General features: G+C 43.5%; 1 protein-coding gene across 2 annotated transcripts in view; it reads right to left on the bottom strand.

The window, feature by feature from the left end:
- si:ch211-195b13.1 (STKc_SGK domain-containing protein) overlaps nucleotides 1-21,981 on the bottom strand; it is an 85,582-nt gene that overhangs the window by 61,703 nt on the left and 1,898 nt on the right. For both annotated transcript variants that reach the window (XM_059949286.1, XM_059949287.1), the window contains exon 2: nucleotides 19,370-19,516. In XM_059949286.1, coding sequence (XP_059805269.1) covers nucleotides 19,370-19,516 — 147 coding nt within the window. The remainder of the gene's footprint in view (nucleotides 1-19,369; nucleotides 19,517-21,981) is intronic.

Genomic DNA, 21,981 nt, shown 5'->3' with positions numbered 1-21,981 from the left:
AGTAATCCCTTAGTTTTCCAAGCTGAATAAGCTTGATCTATAATGGAAGGGTGGATAAAACAATTAGATACAATAGGACTATTTAAAACGAATTGAATCAACCCAAAAAATCTCTGAAATTGAAACCATATACGCAAAGTATGTTTAACTATTGGGTTGTCAATTCGTTTCGGCAATTTAGAAAGAGCAAAAGGGAGAGAAGTCCCTAAAATAGAACCCAGAGCATAAGCTGATACAGATTTAGTTTCTAAACTCACCCAACAAGGGCCGAAAGATCCACCCCCATCTTTCAACCAACATAACAAATATCTAATATTAACTGCCCAATAGTAAAATCTGAAATTAGGTAATGCTAACCCGCCTTCCTTTTTTGCCTTCTGTAAATATATTTTACCCAACCTGGGATTTTTATTCTGCCATATACATGAAGAAATTTTAGAGTCAACATTAGTAAAAAAAGATTTCGAGATAAAAATTGGTATCGCTTGAAAAATATATAAAAACTTAGGTAAAATAACCATCTTAATAGCATTAATCCTACCTATTAGGGATAAAGATAAAGGTGACCACTTAGTAAACAAACCTTTAATCTGATCAAGTAAGGGTAAAAAATTAAATCTAAATAAATCTTTATGGTTTTTTGTGATTTTGATCCCTAAATAAGTTAAAGAATCATTAACTAATTTAAAAGGTAAATTTCCATAAATTGGGACCCGTTTATTCAAAGGAAACAATTCACTTTTATTAAGATTTAACTTATACCCAGAAAACTCACTAAATTGAGCCAATAATGATAAAACTGCTGGGATGGATTTCTCCGGGTTAGAAATGAATAGTAATAAATCATCTGCATACAAAGATAACTTATGAATGTCTGTCCCTCGATTAATACCCAAAATATCCTGTGATTGTCTGATGGCAATTGCCAAAGGTTCTAAGGCAATGTTGAATAGTAATGGACTAAGAGGACACCCTTGTCTAGTGCCCCGAAATAGGCGAAAAAAGGGAGATCTTTGATTATTGGTAAACACTGAGGCTACTGGAGTATGATAAATCAATTTAATCCATGATATAAATATCGGACTAAAATTAAACTTCTCCAACACATTAAATAAGTAAGGCCATTCAACTCTATCAAATGCTTTCTCCGCATCTAATAAAATCACGCATTCTGAAGTGTCATGTGAGGGAGTATAAACAATATTCAACAATCTCCTAATGTTAAAAAAAGAATAGCGATTTTTAATAAAACCGGTTTGATCATCTGAAATAATTTTGGGTAATACCTTCTCCAATCTAGATGCCAGTAACTTGGAAAAAATCTTGGAGTCTACATTCAATAAAGATATAGGTCTATAGGAAGCACAGTTAGTAGGGTCTTTATCTTTCTTCAATATTAGAGAAATGGAAGCTCTATAAAAAGATTGTAGGAGCCCCTCTTTCGGTCAGCTTGTGCGTGTGTCTTGAATAAAAGACTATCTTAACTATACCAGTTGTGTCTCTGCGGTAACTTTGTTAACATTACAACATGGTGTTTGATGAGCTCCTGCATGGTAGACATCAGAAAAGGAGAAGCCTATATAACACGAAGGGATCTAACGGCACATTTAAAGTCAGCTAAGTGACAAACAACAAAAAGTAATGGGGAGAGGAAATTTCATCGAGGGGGAGTCAATGGTTAGGGGGTTTAGGGAGTTTCTAAAAATTCAGACAAGGTGCCTTCCAATTCTCCTTCATTCAGCCCATTTAGTCTGATACATTAGTATTAGTCTGATTTATTATCTCTCTCAACCCCATTCTTCTGTTTCTGCCCATAATCTTACTAATTAACCATATAATAATTACAGCACAGAAACAGGCCATCTCGGCCCTTCTAGTCCATGCCGAACGCTTACTCTCACCTAGTCCCACTGACCTGCACTCAGCCCATAACCCTCCATTCCTTTCCTGTCCATATCGAACCTGCCTCTACCACTTCTACTGGAAGCTCATTCCACACAGCTAATTAAGAACTAAGAACCTCTGCTTTAAATATGCCCAACAGTCATCTGTGGCAATGAATCCCACAGATTCACTATTCTTTGGCTAATATCCGACAGTGCAAGACTGCATCATCAACTTAACAATTGGAATAGCTTTTAACTAAGAGGTACTGAATCAGCTGCCCACTTCAATCAAAACTTAGTGCCATAGAGTCGTAGAAAAGTACAGCACATAAACAGGGCTTTCGGCCCATTCAGTCCATGCTGAACCATTTAAACTATCTACTCCCATCGAACTGCACCTGGACCATAACCCTCCATACTCCTAGCATCCATGTACCTATCCAAACTTCTGATAAACGTTGAAACCGAGCTTGCAAGTGACACTTGCGCTGGCAGCTCATTCCACACTCTCATGACACTCTGAGTTAAGAAGTTTCCCCTCATGTTCCCCTTAAACTTTTCACCTTTCGCTCTTAATCCATGATTTCTAGTTGTAGTCCCACTCAACCTCAGTGGAAAACGCTTGCTTGTCCCTATACATTTACTCTATCTATACCCTCGTAATTCTGTATATCAAATCTCCCCTCAGTCTTTTACGTTCCAAGGAATAAAGTCCAAACCTATTCAATCTTTCCTTATAACTCAGGTCCTCCAGACCCAGCAACTTCCTTGTAAATTTTCTCTGTATTCTTTCAAATTTATTTACATCTTTCCTAAAGGTAGGTGTCCAAAACTGCAAATAATACTTCAAATTAGGCCTCACCATTGTCTTATACAAAATCAACATAACATCCCATCTCCTGCACTCAATACTTTGATTTATGAAGGCCAATGTGCGAAAAGCTTTCTTTACGACCCTATCTACCTGTGACACCATTTTCAATGAATTATGGACCTGTATTCCCAGATCCCCTTATCCTACAATCCTCCTTACTGCCCTCCATTTCACTGTGTAAGACCTACCCTGGCTGGACCTCCTGAAATGCAACACGTCCCACTTGTCTGCATTAAACTTTATGTGCCATTTCTTTGCCCATTTTTCCAGCTGGCCCAGATCCCACTGCAATACAGCCTTCCTCACTGTCCACTACACCCTCAATCTTGGTGTCATCTACAAATTTACTGATCCGGTTAACCATATAATCATCCAGATCATAGATATAGATGTCAAACAACAGTGGACCCAGCACTGATCCCTGCAGTACTCCACTCGGCCTCCAATCAGAGAGGCAACCATCTCATATCACTCTCTGGCTTCTCCCACAAAGCAAATGTCTAATCCAATTTACTATCTAATCTTGAATGCTGAGTGACTGAACCTTCTTGACCCACCTCCCATGCAGGACTTTGACAAATGCCTTCTAAAGTCTATGTAGGCAACATCCACTACCTTGCCTTCATCAACTTCCCTGGTAACTTCCTTGAAAAACTCTGTAAGGTTGGTTAGATATGACCTACCACGCATGAAACCATGCTGGCTATCCTTAATCAGTCCATGTCTATCCAAATACTCATTTATCTGGTCCTTTAGAATACTTTCCAATAACTTTCCCACAACTGATGTCAGACTCACTGGCCTATAATTTTCTGATTTATTTTTAGAGCCTTTCTTGAACAGTGAACACCATTGGCTATCATCCAATCCTCTGGTACCCCACCTGTTGTTAAGGATGATTTAAATATCTCTGCTAGGGCCCAGCAATTTCTGCAATTGTCTCCCACTGTGTTTGAGGGAACGCCTTGTCAGGCCTTGGAGATTTATCCACTCTAATTGCCTCAGGGCAGCAAAGGCTTTCTCCTCTGTAATCTGGACTGCGTCCATGAAGTTGATGCCACTTTCCCTCATTGCTATAGGCTATCTCCATCTCCTAAGTAAATACAGATGCAAAAAAATTCATTTAAGATTTCCCCATATCTTTTGGCTCTGAACATGGATGACCATTCTGATCTTCCAGAGGACCAGTTTTGTCCCTTGCAATCCTTTTACTCTTAATATATCCATTGAATCCCTCAGGATTCTCCTTCACTTGGTCTGGTAGGGCAACCTCATGCATTCTTTTAGCCTTCCTGATTTCTTTCTTCAGTGTTCTCATGCATTTCCTAAACTTCTCAAGAACCTCCTTTGTTTCCGCCTGCCTATACTTGCTATGCACCTCCTTCTTTTTCTTAACCAGGGCCTCAATATCTCTCGAAAACCAACATTCCCTACACCTGTTACCTTCACCTTTTAGTCTGACAGGCAGGTACAAGCTTTGTACTCTCAAAGTTTGATGACCTCCCACATACCAAGTACACTTTTGCTAGAAAGCGGCCTGCCCCAATCTACACTTGCCAGATCCTTTCTGATACCATCAAAATTGGCCTTCCCCCAATTTAGAACCTCAACTCTTGGAGCAGACCTATCTTTTTTTGCATATTTACTTTGAAATGAATGGTGTTGTGATCACTAGGTACGAAGTGTTCTCCTATACAAATTTCTGTCACCCGCCCTGTCTCATTCCCTAATAGCAGATCACACACTTTCACGCTGGAACTTCTATATACGATTAAGGAAATTTTCCTGAACACTTTTGACAAAATCTATCCCATCTAGACCTTCCACAGTATGGGAGTCCCGGTCAATATGTGGAAAGTTAAAATCACCTACTGTAACATCCTTACGTTTCTTGCAACGGTCTGTAAGCTCTCTGCAAATTTGTTCCTCTAAATCCCTCAGTCTGAAGGGTGGTCCGTAATATAGGTCCATTAACATGGTCATACATTTCTTATTCTTCAATTCCATGCGTAACGCCTCACTAAACGAGTTCTCCCGTCTGTCCTGACTAGTAACGCCACCCCTCCTCCTATAATCCCTTCCACTCTGTCGCATCTAAAACAATAGAACCCTGGAACATTGAGATGTCAGTCCTGCCCCTCTTGCAACCAAGTCTCACCAATGGCTACAATATCATATTTCCAGGTGTTAATCCATACCTTGAGCTCACCTGCCTTTCAAATGATACTTCTTGCATTGAAATATATGCAGCCCAGGACATTAGTCACACCATACTCAACCATTTGGTTTTAGTTCCTGACTTTGTCTAAGGTCTTGACAACGTCTATGTCCCTCAGCTTCCCAACCCCCTGCAATTCTAGTTTACCTCCCCCCCACCCATGCAGCACGAGGAAACCTTCCTGCTTGGATATTAGTTCCCATCTCAGGTGCAAATCGTCTCTTCTGTACGGGTCCCACCTTCCCTTGAAGAGAGCCAATGATCCATAAATCTTAGGACCTCCCTCCTACATCAACTCCTTAGCCATGTATTAAACTTCAGGCCTCACAGGCATGTAGGTTAATGAGGATTGATAAAATAAGTGGGAGTTTTTTCAGCTAATTATTGAATTAATTGGGTAGTAAACAGGTTATAATGAGATAATTTTACATCATTGTTAATGCAAATGAGGAATCATAAACAGAGCAGGTACTACAAGAGCAACATCATGGAGATGTCATTTCCTTACACCACATGTTGGACGTTTGTTATGTTGCCAGGCAATACCAATCACCTGCAGGTAATATGGGAGTGCTTGGTTCAGAATTGCAAAATATAACAATAGGGTTCAAGGAATTAATTAGAGATACTTCCTGTGACATTTCACCACAAAGAATGAAGTGGTTTAAGAAGCTGACTCACTTCTCAAGATGCCTAACTTGAGTACAAAGTAAGAAGGAAAAAGTACAAATTTAGAATCAAAGTATATACAGTGCAGGTCACCATATCCAACCCTGAGGTTTGTCTTCTTGCAGGCGGACAGAGCAAGCAGTAGAATCAGTGGAAGACTACACCCAACAGGATGGACAAGCAGCCAAGGTGTGGAAAAGCAATAAGCCATGCAAGTGCAAAAGAGGGAGAAAAAAATCATAAGTATCAAGAACATGAGATGAAGAGCCCTTTAAAGTGAGTCCATGGTTTGTAGGAACAGTTCACTGATGGGGCAAGTGAAGTTCAAAAGCCTGGTGGTTTAGAGGTAGTAGCTGTTCCCGAACATGGTGGCATGGGTCCTGAGGCTCCTGTATCTTTTTGCTGATGGCAGCAGCAAGAAGAGAGCGTGTCCTGGGTGGTGGACGACCTTGATGATGGATGCTGCTTTCCTGCAACAACGCCCCATGTAGATGTGCTCAATGGTGGGAAGGCTTTACCTGTGAGGGACCCGGCCAGATCCTCTACGTTTTCTAGGCTGTGATGCAACCAGCCAATATACCCTCCACTACACATCTATAGAGGTCTGGCAAAGTTGTAGACGTCATGGTGGATCTTTGAAAACTTCCAAGGAAGTAGAGTCACCATCGATGATTCTTCATACTTGCGCTTACAATATGTGCTGAGCAGATCCTCTGAAATTATAACACCGAGGAATTTACATTTGCTATCCTTCTCCACCTCTGATACTCTGATGAGGACTGACTCATGGACCTCCAATTTCCTCCTCCTAATGTCAATAATCAGCTCCTTGGTCTTGCTGACATAGAGCGAGAAGTTGTTGTTGTGGCACCACTCAGCCAGATTTTCAATCTCCCTCCAATGTGCTGATTCATCCCCACGTTTGATTCAGCCTACGACAGTGGTGTCGACAGCAGACTTAAATCTGACATTGGAGTTGTGCTTGACCTCACAGTCACAGGTAGAAAGTGAGTAGAGCAGAGGTTAAGCACACAGCCTCATGGTGCAGATTGTGGAGGAGATGTCATTGCCAATCCAAACTGACTGGGGTCAGCAAGTGAGGAAATCGAGGGTCCAATTGCATAAGGTGGTATTGAGGCCAAGGTCTTGAGGCTTATTGATCCTAACCAGTTAGGATGGGCAGAGATGATAAGATCACAAGACCATAAGATTTCGGAGCAGAAGAAGGCCATTCAGCCCATCATTCTCACTCCCCTGCTGTCTCCCCATACCCTTTGATGCCCTAGCTAATCAAAAACCTATCTATCACTGCCTTAAATACACCTGATGACTTGGCCTCAACAGCCGCTCGTGGTAACAGATTCCACAGATTTACCAACCTCTGACTAAAGTAATTTCTCCGCATCTTAGTTCTAAATGGACGTCCTTCAATCCTGAAGTCGTGCCCTCTTGTCCTAGACTCCCCTACCAAGGGAAATAACTTTGCCATATCTAATCTGTTCAGGCCTTTTAATGTCCTTGTTGGTATTCAGTTAATGAATAAAAGCTTTCAGGTTTAACCTGATCTTAGTCTAAGGATTGACTGGGTGGTAGAGGAGTTCCGGTCAGACCCCGCATGTCTCCACTGAGTCTGACGAAATGTAACATTGAGTGTATATTAAATAAGGCAGCCACCATCCGGGAGTAACCTCTCCCAGCAGGGTGGGTAACTCAGCCCAGTAGACAATGTGACAACAGGCATCCAAAAATCAATTCATTTCCTTTCCAGAGATCTTCACACTTAGACTAACTTTCACCGTATAGAAAGGAATTGTCAAACTTTCTTTATTTATTAATTAGAGGTACAGCACAATAACAGGCAGGCCGCACCGCACAATTGCACCCGTGTGACCAATTAAACTACTTACTCATAATGCTTTGAAATATGGGAGGATACTGGATTACCCAGAACGTACAAACTCCTTACAAGCAGCAGTGGGAATTGAACCTGGGTCGCTGATACTGTAAATCGTTGTGCTAACCACTACGTTGCTGTGCCGCCTAATGTAACCTAATGTGTACTGTGTCATATGACATCATCATTATGTGCCGTGTCATATAACATAGGCGATCATGGTCTTCCCATGACCATGATTGCAAATTTTTCTACAGAAGTGGTTTGCCATTGCCTCCTTCTGGGCAGTATCTTTACAAGACGGGTGACTCCAGCCATTATCAATATTCTTCAGAGATTGTCCTGCCTGGCGTCAGTGGTCGCATAACCAGGACTTGTGATACGGACCGGGACATCTTCAAGGAGCAGTGCCTCAGAAAGCCAGTATCTATCATTGAGGACCCCCATCACTCAGGTCATACCCTCTTCTCAGTGCTACCATCTGGAAGGAGGTCCAGAAGCCTGAAGGCACACACTCAACGAATCAGGAACAGCTTCTTCCCTTTTGCCATCCGATTTCTGAATGGACATTGAACCCATGAACACTACCTCACTACTTTTTAAGAATGTTTATTTTTACACTACGAATTTAACTATTTAATACTTACGGGAAATCACAGTTTCTTCTCTCTCTATGATTGTGTGTTGGACACTATTGCACATTGGTAAATTATTATGGTGTATATTATTATTCTGGACTTTGTTATTAGTTAATATTATTTTATATGTATTATTATTAATAATAATAATTATTATTATTGCTAAGTGTGTTTTTAAGTGTTGTTGCTGTATTGAAATAATTTCCCACTTGGGATAAATAAAGTTATTATAATAATAATAATAATTATTATTATTACATTGTACTGTTACTGCTAAGTTAACAAATTTCATGACACATGCCGGTGATAATAAACCAGATTCTGCTCATATGACCATCCAAATCATCCCATGACTTCATGTGACCCTGATCTGGGGTTGCTAAGCAGGTTCTACACCTTGTCCAACAGTGACCTGCAGCTCGAGGAGGGAAGGATCGATTGCTTTATGCTTCATTTGCTAGAGAGATATATCCACCCCATCACCCGATGTATAGTTTTCCATATGTGCTATCGTATTTCCTTCTTTTCCTGTATATACCCACAAGAAAATGAATCTCAAGGTTGTGTATGATAACATATATGAACTTTTCAGTAAATTTAGTTTGACTTTAACTTTGATTGAGACAAAATTCAAATCATGTATCCAGACAAGCCATCATTAAGGACTCTGCAAGTAACTTTAAATTTAAATTTCTAACAAGTAAAAGGGATAAAAACCTACTTAGCATGAATTTAGAAAATGCACTTTCCCTATGTTATTTCCACAGGCTGTCCAGAGTCCAACTCTTATTGCTGATTTACTGATAAGATGATGAGAAGCATTGATCATATGGATAATCAGAGGCTTTTTCCCACGGCTGAAATGGCTAACACGAGAGGGCACAGTTTTAAGGTGCTTGGAAGTAGGTTCAGAGGAGATGTCAGGGGTAAGTTTTTTTATACAGAGTGGTGAGTGCGTGGAATGGGATGCCGACAACAGTGGTGGGGGCAGATACGATACAGTCTTTTAAGAGACTCCTGCAAAGGTACATAGAGCTCAGAAAAATAAAGGGCTATGTGTAACCCTAGGTAATTTCTGAGGTAAGGACAACGTTCGGCACAACTTTGTGGGCCGAAGGGCCTGTATTGTGCAGTAGGTTTTCTATGTTTCTATCAGTTCCCTCGGAAATCCAACAAGCCACCTTTGTTCTAAAAGTGATTGCTCCTGTGTAAAGAGACATCTTATTTCATGGAAGATTTGTAGAATTCTTGTTATTTATGACAATTCTGTTGTAGATAAAGGAAGAGTTTATTCATGTTTTAAATTTATTCAAATCTTACATCCATCCCACAACTTGAGGGAGTGAAAATCTTTGCGTTATAACTCCGTTGCAAGGTTCCATATTCGATCCAAGAACAAATATGCAAGAATAAGTGCAAGAACAAATATGATTTCAGGTTACTTTCCCTCCTGCCTGTTACGCCGCTGGCATTTAGGACATCGATGAAGGTCCCCCATCTCTGTTTGTGTTCAGGGCTTCCCTCATCGAGTCAGTAGTCAGTCACGCAAGACCCGGGTGGAGACTCAGGAATACCGTCACACTCAGATGTAGAAGGATTATTCATTGCTATTTCCGAAACAATTTTGTTTGATCAGTCAGGGTTGTTAGCCCTGAGCTGAACCCCTGAACCTGGAGGACTGGTGGACCACTCTTAGTCTGGCCTCTACCCTTTGACCTGTTTGGCACGGGTGACACCACCAAGAGTCAAAGCATAAAGCCCAGACTCCAGCCAGCATAGCTCTCCAGGTCATTGAGGCATGCAAGCCCCCAAACCCTACGACAAGGTCATAGTCCTCATGGAAAGGATTTCAGGTTAATTTTGGTTTAATTTGGTTTCAAGTCTAATTTTATTTTAGGAAGAAATCAAGCCACCTTATTTAAATCGGTTGACTCACAGAGCTCAGGATTTTTTTGGTAACCAGAAAGTAGGATTTAATGACACAGTGATGCAACTTGTCTCAAAGTTTGAGCAACAAGGTTTCAATTCGGACCTCTGGCATATCTCCCTGTGACTGTGTGGGTTCCCCCGAATACTCCGCCTTTAACCCACATTCCGAGAATGTGGGGACGGGAGGTTAATTGCAGTGTGTCCTGATGTGTAAGTGAGCAGCAGACTCTGGGAATTTGTTGGGAATGTGGGAAGATTAGGATGACTGGGAAAATGCGATGATTCTGTCAACCACTGTAGAGAAGATGGGCCAAAATGGCCTCCTTCCGTACGGGAAGGAAATAAAGAAATCTTTCCTAATACGTCTGTCCACATGTTTATAGAAAATATGTGGGCAGCACAGTAGCGCCGTGGACAGTGTAACGCTATTACAGTGCCAGTGACCTGGGTTCAAATCAGCCGCTGTCTCTAAGGAATCTGTACAGTCTCCCCGTAGGCCTGTGTTCCTTATGGATGCTTCAGTTTGCTCCCACATCCCAAAGACGTACGGGTTAGTAGTTAGCTCATCACATGGCTATAACTGGGCGATGAGGACTCACCGGTAATATTTTGTTTTATGTTCTGTGTGTGATACATGTTTTGTGGCTGGAGGAATGTAGTTTATTTGGTTGTAAGATACTGTGTAAGTCTCAGGCACATATACATATACTGTATATATATGGACACAATACATACACACACACACACACGCATATATATACATATACGTGCCTAAGGCTTTTGCACAGTACTGTGTTTGTCAACATGGAGCAGAGAGCGAGTTTGTAAATCAAGTTTTTTTTTACGGCAGCAGTACAGTGCAATACATAGAATTATTACTATGCTGTGCAAAAGTCTTAGGCGCCCAGCTATATATACATGCTCAAGACTTTTGCATGATACTGTATATATGGACAGTCAGTTGCAATAAACTAAAACTGCCATTTTAATGAATATACAGGTAGAAAAGGGTTAGACGGATATGGGCTAAGTGGAGGAAAATGTGGTTAACAAAGATTGGTATCTTGGCTAGCGTGGATGAGTTGGGCTGAAAGGCCTGTTTCTATGTTATAGGACAAGGGAAGAGTGATGGAAAAGCCAATGGGTTCCTCTTATAGAGAGAAGGCTATCATGAGAGGCCAGCAAAATCATGGTCAAATACCCTGACAAAGTGACCCCCTACACAACCCAGTCCTTAGCATCTACATAATTTACTAGAAATCAGCTGGTCAGCCAAAATGATATTTAATTTTCTCCTGATATACCGCACCTCATCCAGAGACTGAGCTGATTTGTTAGAAAACCCGTCTTTCCCATTGAGTGATATCCAAAATCTTGAGAGGCTCAAAGGTAGGAGGCACCACACATAATAGAGTTGCTACTGAGTGTATACTTAAAGAAGAATGCCTTTGGAGGGAAAATACTTTGGCTGTTCTGCGCTCTGTATCATTCTGGATTCATGAGGATCAAATTAAAATCAAAGACGAAATCCAGGACTGAAATAGACGGAGCATGATGGTCGCATAGTGGACAGGGCCTACAGCAGTTATTACAGCTCGGGGTGTTCCAGAGTTCAGAGCTCAATTCCGGCGCCATTCCGTAAGGATTCGCTGTACGTCCTCCCCAGTGGAATGATCAAGGTTTCCCCGGATGCTCCGGTTTCCTCCCACAGTCTGAAGATGTACCGGGTAGGTGAATTGGTCATTGTAAGTTGTCCCGTGGTTCGGTTAGGGTGGGTCAGGTTAGTCAGAGATTCTTGGGGCCTCGTGGCTCGCTGGGCCGGAAGGGCCTGCTCCGCGCGGTACCGTTAAATAAATGAATGATTAAAATTAAACAAAATAAATTTTTTTAAATTGTCCCGTGATTCAGTTGGGGTGAATCTGCTTTGTTGGGTGGTTGGGTGGCTTGTCTTGAAGGGCCTACACTGCGCTGTATCACCAAATAAATAAACAGAAAACATTGGAAGCCGCAGATCAGAAAGCATCTGAAAGGAGAGAGTTAATGTTCTCCTTCTCTTGCTGCAGATACTGCTTGGCTGGTTTGATGTCTCCAGCATTCCTGCTGTTACTGTATCAGATGGTGGGGTGGAGATACATCTCCTCCAAAGGAGATGTAAGACTTTCTTCCCTCCACTAGCACACAGGTCACCCTTGGGAAGGTGTAGCACCTGCTTAGCCCCCAATCAGGGTCACGTGACCATGGGAGCAGGTGGTGGATTGTCGTATGAGCAGCTGGTGCACATCACAAGTCCTGGTTATGCGACCACTGGCAGGCAGACAATCTCTGAAGAATATTGATAATGGCTGGGGTCACCCGACTTGTGAAGACACTGCACAGAAGAAGGCAATAGCAAACCACTTCTGTAGAAAAATTTGCCAAGAACAAAAGTTTTTAGCCAGAGAGTAGTAATCTGTGGAATGCTCTGTCACAGACTGCGGTGGAGGCCAAGTCCATGCATAGCTTTAAGATGGACGTTGATCATTTCCTGATTGATCAGGGCATCAAAGGATATGGTGAGAAGGCAAGTGTATGGATTGAGTGGGATCCAGGATCAGCCATGATGGAATGGCAGAACAGACTCAATGGGCTGAATGGTCTAATTCTGCTCCTGTGTCTTACGGTCTTATGGTTATGCGACCACTGATGCCAAGCATTCAATCTCTGAAGAGTACTGATGATGGCCGGGGTCACCCGTCTTGTGAAGACACTGCCCAGAAGAAGGCAATGGCAAACCACTTCTGTAGAAAAAATTGCTGAGAACAATCATGGTCATTGAAAGACTGCGATCACCCACGTCAATACGACATGGCACATAATGATGATGTTGATATTACTGTGCCAGCCGTTGTCAAGTGTGCAGCTAGTGTTTGCAAAAGCCATAGATCACCTCAGTGTACATCTCCATCTTTTCTCATCAGCTTTATGTAAAAAAAACTGCTTGCCATTTCTATGTGATTGTATCATCACTTTTACTCCTTACTATATTCCACAGGGAAAATATATTGCTCACTTATTACAGGAGTGTGAAAATCACATCACAGTTGTTATTACACTCAGCCTCTAATGATCCATTGGGACTAACAGCAGTCAAGAGTTGCTGTCTCCACACCCGTGACTGTGTGGCTAGGCACAGTTCAAATGCCATCTATAAATTTGCTGATGACACAGCTATAGTTGGCAGAATTTCAGATGGTGATGAGGAGGCGTACAGGAGCGAGGTAGATCAGCTGTTTGAGTGGTGTCACAGCAACAACCTTGCACACAGCGTCAGTAAGACCAGGGATTTGATTGTGGGTTTCAGGAAGGGGAAGATGAGGGAACACATACCAGTCCTCATCGAGGGGTCAGAAGTGAAAAGTGTGAGCAATTTCAAGTTCCTGGGTGTCAATATCTTTGAGGATCCATCCTGGGCCCAGTATATCAGGTTGAGTTGGTGGTGAGGAAGACAAATGCCATGTTAGCATTCATTTCAAGAGGTCTGGAATACAAGAGCAAGGAGATGATGCTGAGGCTTTATCAGGCATTGGTGAGTATTGTGAACAGTTTTGGGCCCCTCATCTTAGAAAAGATGTGCTGGCATTGGAGAGGGTCCAGAGGAAGTTCACAAGAATGATTCCAGGAATGAAAAGGATATCATATGAGGAATGTTTGATGGCTCTGGGTCTGTACTGGCTGTAATTCAGAAGGATGAGGAGGGGGGGATCTCATTGAAACCTTTCAAATACTGAAAGGCCTAGACAGAGTAGATGTGGAAAGGATGTTTCCCATGGTGGAAGCGTGTAGGACAAGCGGGCACAGCCTCGGGATAGAGGGGCTCCCTTTCAAAACAGAGATGCGGAGAAATTTCTTTAGCCAAAGGGTGGTGAATTTGTGGAATTTGTTGCCACATACAGCTGTGGAGGCCAGGTTGATGGGTGTATTTAAGGCAGAGATTGATAAGTTCTTGATTGGACATGGCATCAAAGATTACGAGGAGAAGGCTGGGAACTGGGGTTGAGGAGGAGAAAAAAAAGGATCAGCTATGATTGAATGGCTGAGCAGACTCGATGGGCCACATGGCCTAGTTCTGCTCGTATGTCTTATGGTCTAACATTAAGGCAGTTACAAAGAATACACCGCAGCAGGTATATTTCATTAGGAGCTTGAGGAGATTTGGTATGTCATCAAAGACACTTGCAAATCTTTACGGATGTACCCTGGAGAGCATTCTAACTGGCTGCATCACCGTGTGGTATGGGGGATGGGGGCACTGAAAAGGATCGAAATAGGCTGCAGAATCAGCTCCATCATGGGCACTAACCTCCCCAGCATCCAGGACATCTTCAAGGAGAGATGCCTCGAAAAGGCGACATCTCAGCATTAAGGACCATCACCCAGGACATGCTCTTCTCATCGCAACCATCAGGGAGGAGGTACAGAAGCCTGAAGACACACACTCGGCGATTCAGGAACAGCTTCCTCCCCTCTGCCATCAGGGAGGAGGTACAGGAGCCTGAAGACACACACTCAACGATTCAGGAACAGCTTCTTCCCCTCTGCCATCAGGGAGGAGGTTCAGGAGCCAGAAGGCACACAGTCAACAATTCAGGAACAGCTTCTTCCCCTCTGCCATCAGGGAGGAGGTACAGGAGCCTGAAGGCACACACTCGGCGATTCAGGAACAGCTTCTTCCCCTCCGCCATCCAATTTCTGAATGGACATTGAACCCTTAAACACCACCTCCCTACTTTTTTTCTCTCTTTTTGCAATACTTATTTGAGTAGTGCAGAAGGGAGAGTGGCAACACCGTAGTGACGTGGTGAGCACAACACTTTAGAGTACCAGCGACCCGGATTCAATTCCCGCCGCTGCCTGTAAGGAGTTTGTACGTTCTCCTCGAGACCAAGTGGGTTTCCTCCGGGTGCTCCGGTTTCCTCTCACAGTCCAAAGACTGTAGGTTAATGGGTCATTGTAAATTATCCAGTGACTTGGCTAGGATTACGTCTTGGAATTGCTGAGCAGTGCGGCTCAAAGGGCCAAGGGGGCCTACTCCATACTGTATCTCAATTAACAAACACATTAACATACTGATGCACCATCAATAACTCACACTGAGACGTAAGGCGAGATATCGGCTTTTATTGACTGGAAGAACCAGGAGTGAGTGTCCATCATACTATGTCCTGGAGACTGAGGCCGAGCGTCAGGCCTCAATCGCCTTTATACAGGGGCCTGTGGGAGGAGCCACAGGAGCAGTCAGCAGGGGGCGTGTCCACAGGGGTCTGTGGGAGGAGCCAAAGGAGCAGTCAGCAGGGGGGCGTGTCCACAGGGGCCTGTGGGAGGAGCCACAGGAGCAGTCAGCAGGGGGCGTGTCCACAGGGGTCGTGTCCACAGGGGTCTGTGGGAGGAGCCACAGGAGCAGTCAGCAGGGGGCGTGTCCACAGGGGTCTGTGGGAGGAGCCACAGGAGCAGTCAGCAGGGGGGCGTGTCCACAGGGGTCTGTGGGAGGAGACACAGGAGCAGTCAGCAGGGGGCGTGTCCACATGGGTCTGTGGGAGGAGCCACAGGAGCAGTCAGCAGGGGGCGTGTCCACAGGGGTCTGTGGGAGGAGCCACAGGAGCAGTCAGCAGGGGGGGCGTGTCCAGACAGGCACATAGTTCACCACACATACAAATATAATATATATATACACACACTTTGTACCGATTCACAGTTTTTATTGTTATCTATTGCAATGTACTGCTGTCACATAACAACAAATTTCACAACATATTAATCCTGATTCTGATTCTGAGGGAGAATTTTCTACAAGGATTCAATCTTGTGCTTTTTTGTTGAGAGCTAAAGTCAAGTAGCTCTATAGGAGGTCAATTTGAACTCGAATGACAGTAAATCTTACTGTAAACAGACCTGCGGCTCATTGACCCTGCATTTGGGGAGCGCGAGGTTTGGTCTGGCTTGAGGCCATGGGAGGAGATGTTGCGAAGTTGATGACCTCTGTATTCCAATCCATCTGATCCGAGTTAGTGGCAGTAGAGTGGGCTGAAACTTAGAGAGATAAATCAGGAAACTTCATTCCTTCCTCCGTACTCCGCTCACATTCCACCGATGACTTCTGTGGTAAGGTGAGCGTACATTTGCAGATGTACAGTACTGTGTAGAACTCTTAGGCACATATCTATTGCTAGGGTGCCTAAGACTTTTGCACAGGACTGTATTTATCAAACTGGAGCGGACAGCGAGTTTGTAAATCTGGTGGGAGCAAAGGGATGTTGGGAATGGTGAAGATGGAGTGCCAGCGGAGGGGTGTGGGACAGGTGGCAGAGAAGGAGCGCCAGGGGCCGGGGGGTGGCATGGGTACAGACACACCCTTCTCTGAGACACCAGGCAAGGTCATTTGATTCCTAACAGATCATTACAGAATGTCTCTCTGGTACTTCCTGCTCCCTTCCCCTTTTCCCAATCACGATTCCCCTCTCCCTGCCCCCTTCCCACTCTCAGTCCACAAAGGAGATCCACATCAGAATCAGTTTATCATCACTCACATATGTCATGAAATTTTGTTTTTTTTTTCACAGAACAGTGCAATGCATAAGATTACTGCAGTACTGTGTACAGGGACTTACTCTTCTCAGACATCCATGAAACAAATAAAAGATACAAAGAATGAACGATAGAAATATCAGAACCCCAAAGCCCCCCTCCCCTCGCCCACACACACAGGCAGCAGCAGAAGTATCGATCCGCCCTCTCCCTGGACTTTCACCAGGAGAAATCACCTCCCCCCTCTGCCCAACCCACCAGGCACGCAACAGCAAAATCCCTCAAAGAGACCCTGATCTAGAGTCCATCAAAAACTGCAGTCCATAACCCAACACTTCGGTATCTCAGACAGGCTCTCTCACTAGCGAGTGAGTGAGGGGGAGAGAGAGAGGGGGGAGGGGGAGAAAGAGAAAGAGGGGGAGAGGGGAGAGAGAGGGAGAGGGAGAGAGTGAGAGAGAGAATGAGAGGGTGGAGAGAGAGAGAGAGAGAGAGAGATCGCTCCTCCAACAATGAGAGCAGGAAACCAGCAGACAAGAAAACTCAATTAGAACATACCAAAAGTCCATTTAATGCAAGGTGATCAAAGTGGGTCACTGTGCTGCTAAACTGTGGTGATTACGGTTTTGCCAGTTGGTTCAAGAACCAAATGTTTGAAGGTAAGTAGCTGTGTTTGAACCTTTTCCCAGGGCTGGAATGTCTAGCACGAGAGGGCACAATTTTAAGGTGCTTGGAAATAGGTACAGAGGGGATGTCAGGGGAAGTTTTTTTATGCAGAGAGTGGTGAGTGCGTGGAATGGGCTGCCAGTGACTGTGGTGGAGGCGGATACGATAGAGTCTTTTAAGAGACTCTTGGATAGGTACACAGAGCTTAGAAAAATAGAGGGCTATGGGAACCCTGGGTAATTTCTAAAGTAAATACATGTCTGTCACAGCATTGTGGGCCAAAGGCCCTGTAGGTTTTCTATGTTTCTATGATGCTGTGGGGTTTCAGGCTTCTCGACCTCCTCTCTAACGGAAGCTGCAAGAAAACGGCATCGCCTAGGTGGTGGGGATCTTGCGTGAAAGTTCTAGCCAGTTTATGATTTTTAGCTGTGGAACCTTGCTGTGTTGCGAAAGGGTTGCCAAAAAGGATGTGGGAACTTTAGAGGGAGAGCAGAGGAGATTTACCAGGATGCTGCTTGGATCAGAGAGCATATCTTATGAGGAAAGGTAGAGTAACATAGAAACATAGAAAACCTGCAGCACAATACAGGCCCTCCGGCCCACAAAGATAGAGCTTTTTTTATTTACTTTATTGTCACCAAACAATTGATACTAGAGCGTACAATCATCACAGCAATATTTGATTCTGCGCTTCGTGCTCCCTGAAGTACAAAACAAAGTAAATATAATAAAAATTTAAATTATAAATCATAATTAGAAAATAGAAAAGGGAAAGTAAGGTAATGTAAGTCAGGTCCAGATATTTGGAAGGTACAGCCCAGATCCGGGTCAGGATCAGTTCAGCAGTCTCATCACAGTTGGAAAGAAGCTGTTCCCAAATCTGGTCGTAGGTATCTTCAGGCTCCTGAACCTTCTCCCGGAGGGAAGAGGGACAAAAAGTGAAAGAGGATGAGAGGTGACTTGATAAAGATGTAGAAGATGGATAAAAGGCATAGATACAGTGAACGGCCAGAGACATCATTCCCAGAACAAGTAGGTCTCTTGTAAAGAGTGGTGGGTGCAGGGAACGTGCTGCCGGGGTGGTCGTACATCTGAGAGGCTCTTAGATTGCCACACAGAAGAGAAAAAAAGATTCAAAGATTCAAAGTACATTTATTATCATTCAACCCTGAGATCCGTTTTCCCGCAGACAACCACGAAACAAAGAAACATCAAGAAACCTATTCAAAGATAAAGATCAAACCCCCCCCAACATGAAAAAAAAACACAAATCGTGCAAACAGCCAAATAAAAAAGAGTGAGAAACACAGAATATAAAACACCACCCCACAACGTCATCAACAGGGTTCAGGTAGATCCAATTCAGTTCAATATAGAGCTGCATCATTCGTTATGTGCAGGCAGCCCTGATACAAATCGCACAAAGTCACAGCAGCAAAAGGCTCAACCAGAAACCAGAAACACGTCGTGACATGAACTATTGAGTCCGATAAACCGTGTCGATAAACCTTGCCCAGGACCAAAATGCAGGGCTGTGTTGGAGGAAAGGTTTAAGCTGATGTTAGAGTAGGTTAAAAGGTCAGCACAGCATTGTGGGCCGAAGGGCCTGTACTGTTCTAAGTTCTATGTACTGTATTCATAGTTCAGGAGTGTCTACATTTTCAAGGAGTGTCATTGGCTGAGAAACATTTTCAGATTGAGCTAAACAAATCTGCAGATACTGGAAATCCGAGCAACACACACACACAGAGTTTCTGGCCCGAAACATCAACTGTACTTTTTCCCATAGATGCTGCCTGGCCTGCAGAGTTCCTCCAGCATTTTGTGTGTGTTGCTCAGATTGAGCTAATATGGGATGCGTTATTGACTGAGAGCGTTTGGAATATCCCATCTAGAACAGCACAGCGAAAGGGCAGCTCGGGAACACGAGTGGTGATTATGGACATGAACCTCTGTGAAGAACAGAATAAAGGATTTTAAAAAAACAGCCTGGTGTATCAGCTCCAAACAATCATAAGATGCAACTGGCTCACTTACAGTGTAGAGTTTGCTGTCCCGTATCAGGTCGTTGTCAAAGGCAAAGGATCCACACCAGCTGACATCGATTACTTTTGCCTGGATTGTCTGAGACGGGGACTGGACTTTACAGAGTCCAGACTCAGACGCAACCGTCCATTTCCTTACCTAGCAGAGTTGAAAGTTCAAAGTAAATTCATGATCAAGGTACACATACAACCCTAAGAGTCATTTTCTGGTGGGCATTCTCGATAAGTCCATAATAGGATAATAACCATAACAGAATCAATGAAAGACCACACCAACTTGGGCGTTCAGCCAGAGTGTAAAAGACAACAAACTGTGCAAATACAAAAATAAATAATAATAATAATCATAATAATTAATAAATAAGCAATAAGTATCAGGAACATGAGATGAAGAGGCCTTGACCGTGAATCCATAGGTTGTGGGAACATTTCAACGATGGGGCAAGTGAATTTGATTGAAGTTTTCCCCTTTGGTTCAAGGATCTGGTGGTTGAGGGGTAATAACTATTCCTGAACCTGGTGGTGTGAGTCCTGAGGCTCCTGTACTTTCTTCTTAATGGCATTATCAAGAAGAGAGCATGTCCCGACTCCTTAGTGATAGTGGTGGGGGGTGGTCAGCAAGTATTCAAATTGCTTTACTTGAATGCCTACAAGCATAAGATATAGGAGCAGAATTGGGCAATTCAGTCATGGCTAATAGCATTTCTGTGCTCAACCCCATTCTCCTGCCTTCTCCCTGTAATCCCTAAATCCTGTCAAGACCAATCAAGAAATTCAGAATCAGAATTATACTTATTATCATTGCCTTACAGCCGAGACATTTTATTAGGTATATCTGTTTACCTGCTCGTTAATACAAGTATCTATTCAGTCAATCATGTGGCAGCAACTCAATGCATGAAAGCATGCAGACATGGTCAAGAGGTTCAGTTGTTGTTCAGACCAAAATCAGAATGGGTAAGAAATGTGATCGTGGAATAATTGTTGGTGTCGGCAGGGGTGGTTTGACCATCTCAGAATCTACTGCTCTCCTGGGATTTTCACGCACATCAGTCTCTAGAGTTTGCCAACAATGGCGTGAAAAACAAAAAAAAAGCACCCAGTGAGCAGCAGTTCTGTGGGTGAAAGTGCCTCGTTAATGAGAGGGATCAGAGGAGAATGGTTCAAACTGATAGGAAGGTAACAGTAACTCAAATAACAATCCATTACAACAATGGTATGCAGAAGAGCATCTCTGAATGTACAACATATCAAACTTTGAAGTGGTTGGGCTACAGCAGCAGAAGATCCCAAGTGTACACCCATTGGCCATTTTACTAGGTAGAATATGTACTTAATAAATCAGCCACTGAGTGTATATCTCTTAAAATCTGTTGTGTTATTTTTAGTTGTGAAATTTATCAGTTTTTGCACAATATAATCCTTGGCCTCCACAGCTTTCTGTGGCAAGAAATTACAGATTTACAATCCACTGGCTGAAGAAATTCTTCCTCAGCTCGGTTTGAAGGAGATGTCCCTTTATTCTCAGGCTGTGTCCTTGGATCCCTAACTCTCCTACTAATGGAATCCTGCTTTCCACGTTCACTATTTTCAGGTTATTCAGAATTCCCTGGGCATACAGGAATGAGATAGGTCAGCTGGTTGACTAGACCTCAGATAGGTCTGGGATGGAAAGGGGAGCAGACTCTGCAGCATAGACTCAGATGTTTGAAGTGTCACTGGATAACTTGTACTGTACCCTACAATATGCACTTTACATTGTTTATCTATGTGAAATTCATTTGTAGATTTAATTCTTACTTTCTGAAGTTATTGTATGTTATATGATGGGGGGGAGGTGTGTGGTTGGCACGGTAGTGTAGTGGTTAGCACAACACTTCACAGTACAAACGACCCAGGTTCAATTCCTGCCCCTGCCTGTAAGGAGTTTGTACGTTCTCCCCATGACCAGTTTCCTCCAGGTGCTCTGGTTTCCTCCCACACTCCAACGACCTACCCATTGATAGGTTGATTGGTCATTGTAAATTGTCCTGTGATTAGGCCGGGATTAAAAAATGGGGGGGGGGGGGGAGTTTACCAGGCAGTGTGACTCGAAGGCCTGTAAGAGCCTATTGCACGCTGTATCTGAATAACTAATATTTGTGTTATGGGTATGACTGTGCTTTACACCCTGGTCCAGAGAAACATTGTCTCATTTGGTGGTATACATGCAGATAGTTAAACGACAATAAACTTGATTTGACTTGATGTGAATATAATAAAGCTCATTCAGTGATGGAGCAGCCAACGATGGGGTTTGTGTTACCCTGAACAATAAAAATTGAGGCTGAATTGTGCTTCTTGATCTCGTCACTCAAGATTCAGTGTCACCCAACCCTGCCACATTGATCTGGCCCACGCCTTCACTAACCACGTCCAATATTGGATCTTCCTCCTCCTTACACGAGTCAGCTCATATGCGGGGGTGGGGCCAGGGTTAGTTGGGATGTGTGGGCCCTTGGACGTCAGGATTAGGGTTAAGGGTAAGATTGGGGATGTATATGTGTGGCTGGGGGGATCAGATTGTGGAGTTTAGTATCAGGAGATAAGTGGGTTTGTGGAGGA

The sequence above is a fragment of the Hypanus sabinus genome, chromosome 24 (assembly GCF_030144855.1).
Source record: "Hypanus sabinus isolate sHypSab1 chromosome 24, sHypSab1.hap1, whole genome shotgun sequence".
Classification (NCBI taxonomy): domain Eukaryota; kingdom Metazoa; phylum Chordata; class Chondrichthyes; order Myliobatiformes; family Dasyatidae; genus Hypanus; species Hypanus sabinus.
The sequence above is the reverse complement of the archived record's forward strand: the minus strand, read 5'-3'. Positions and strand labels throughout refer to the sequence as shown.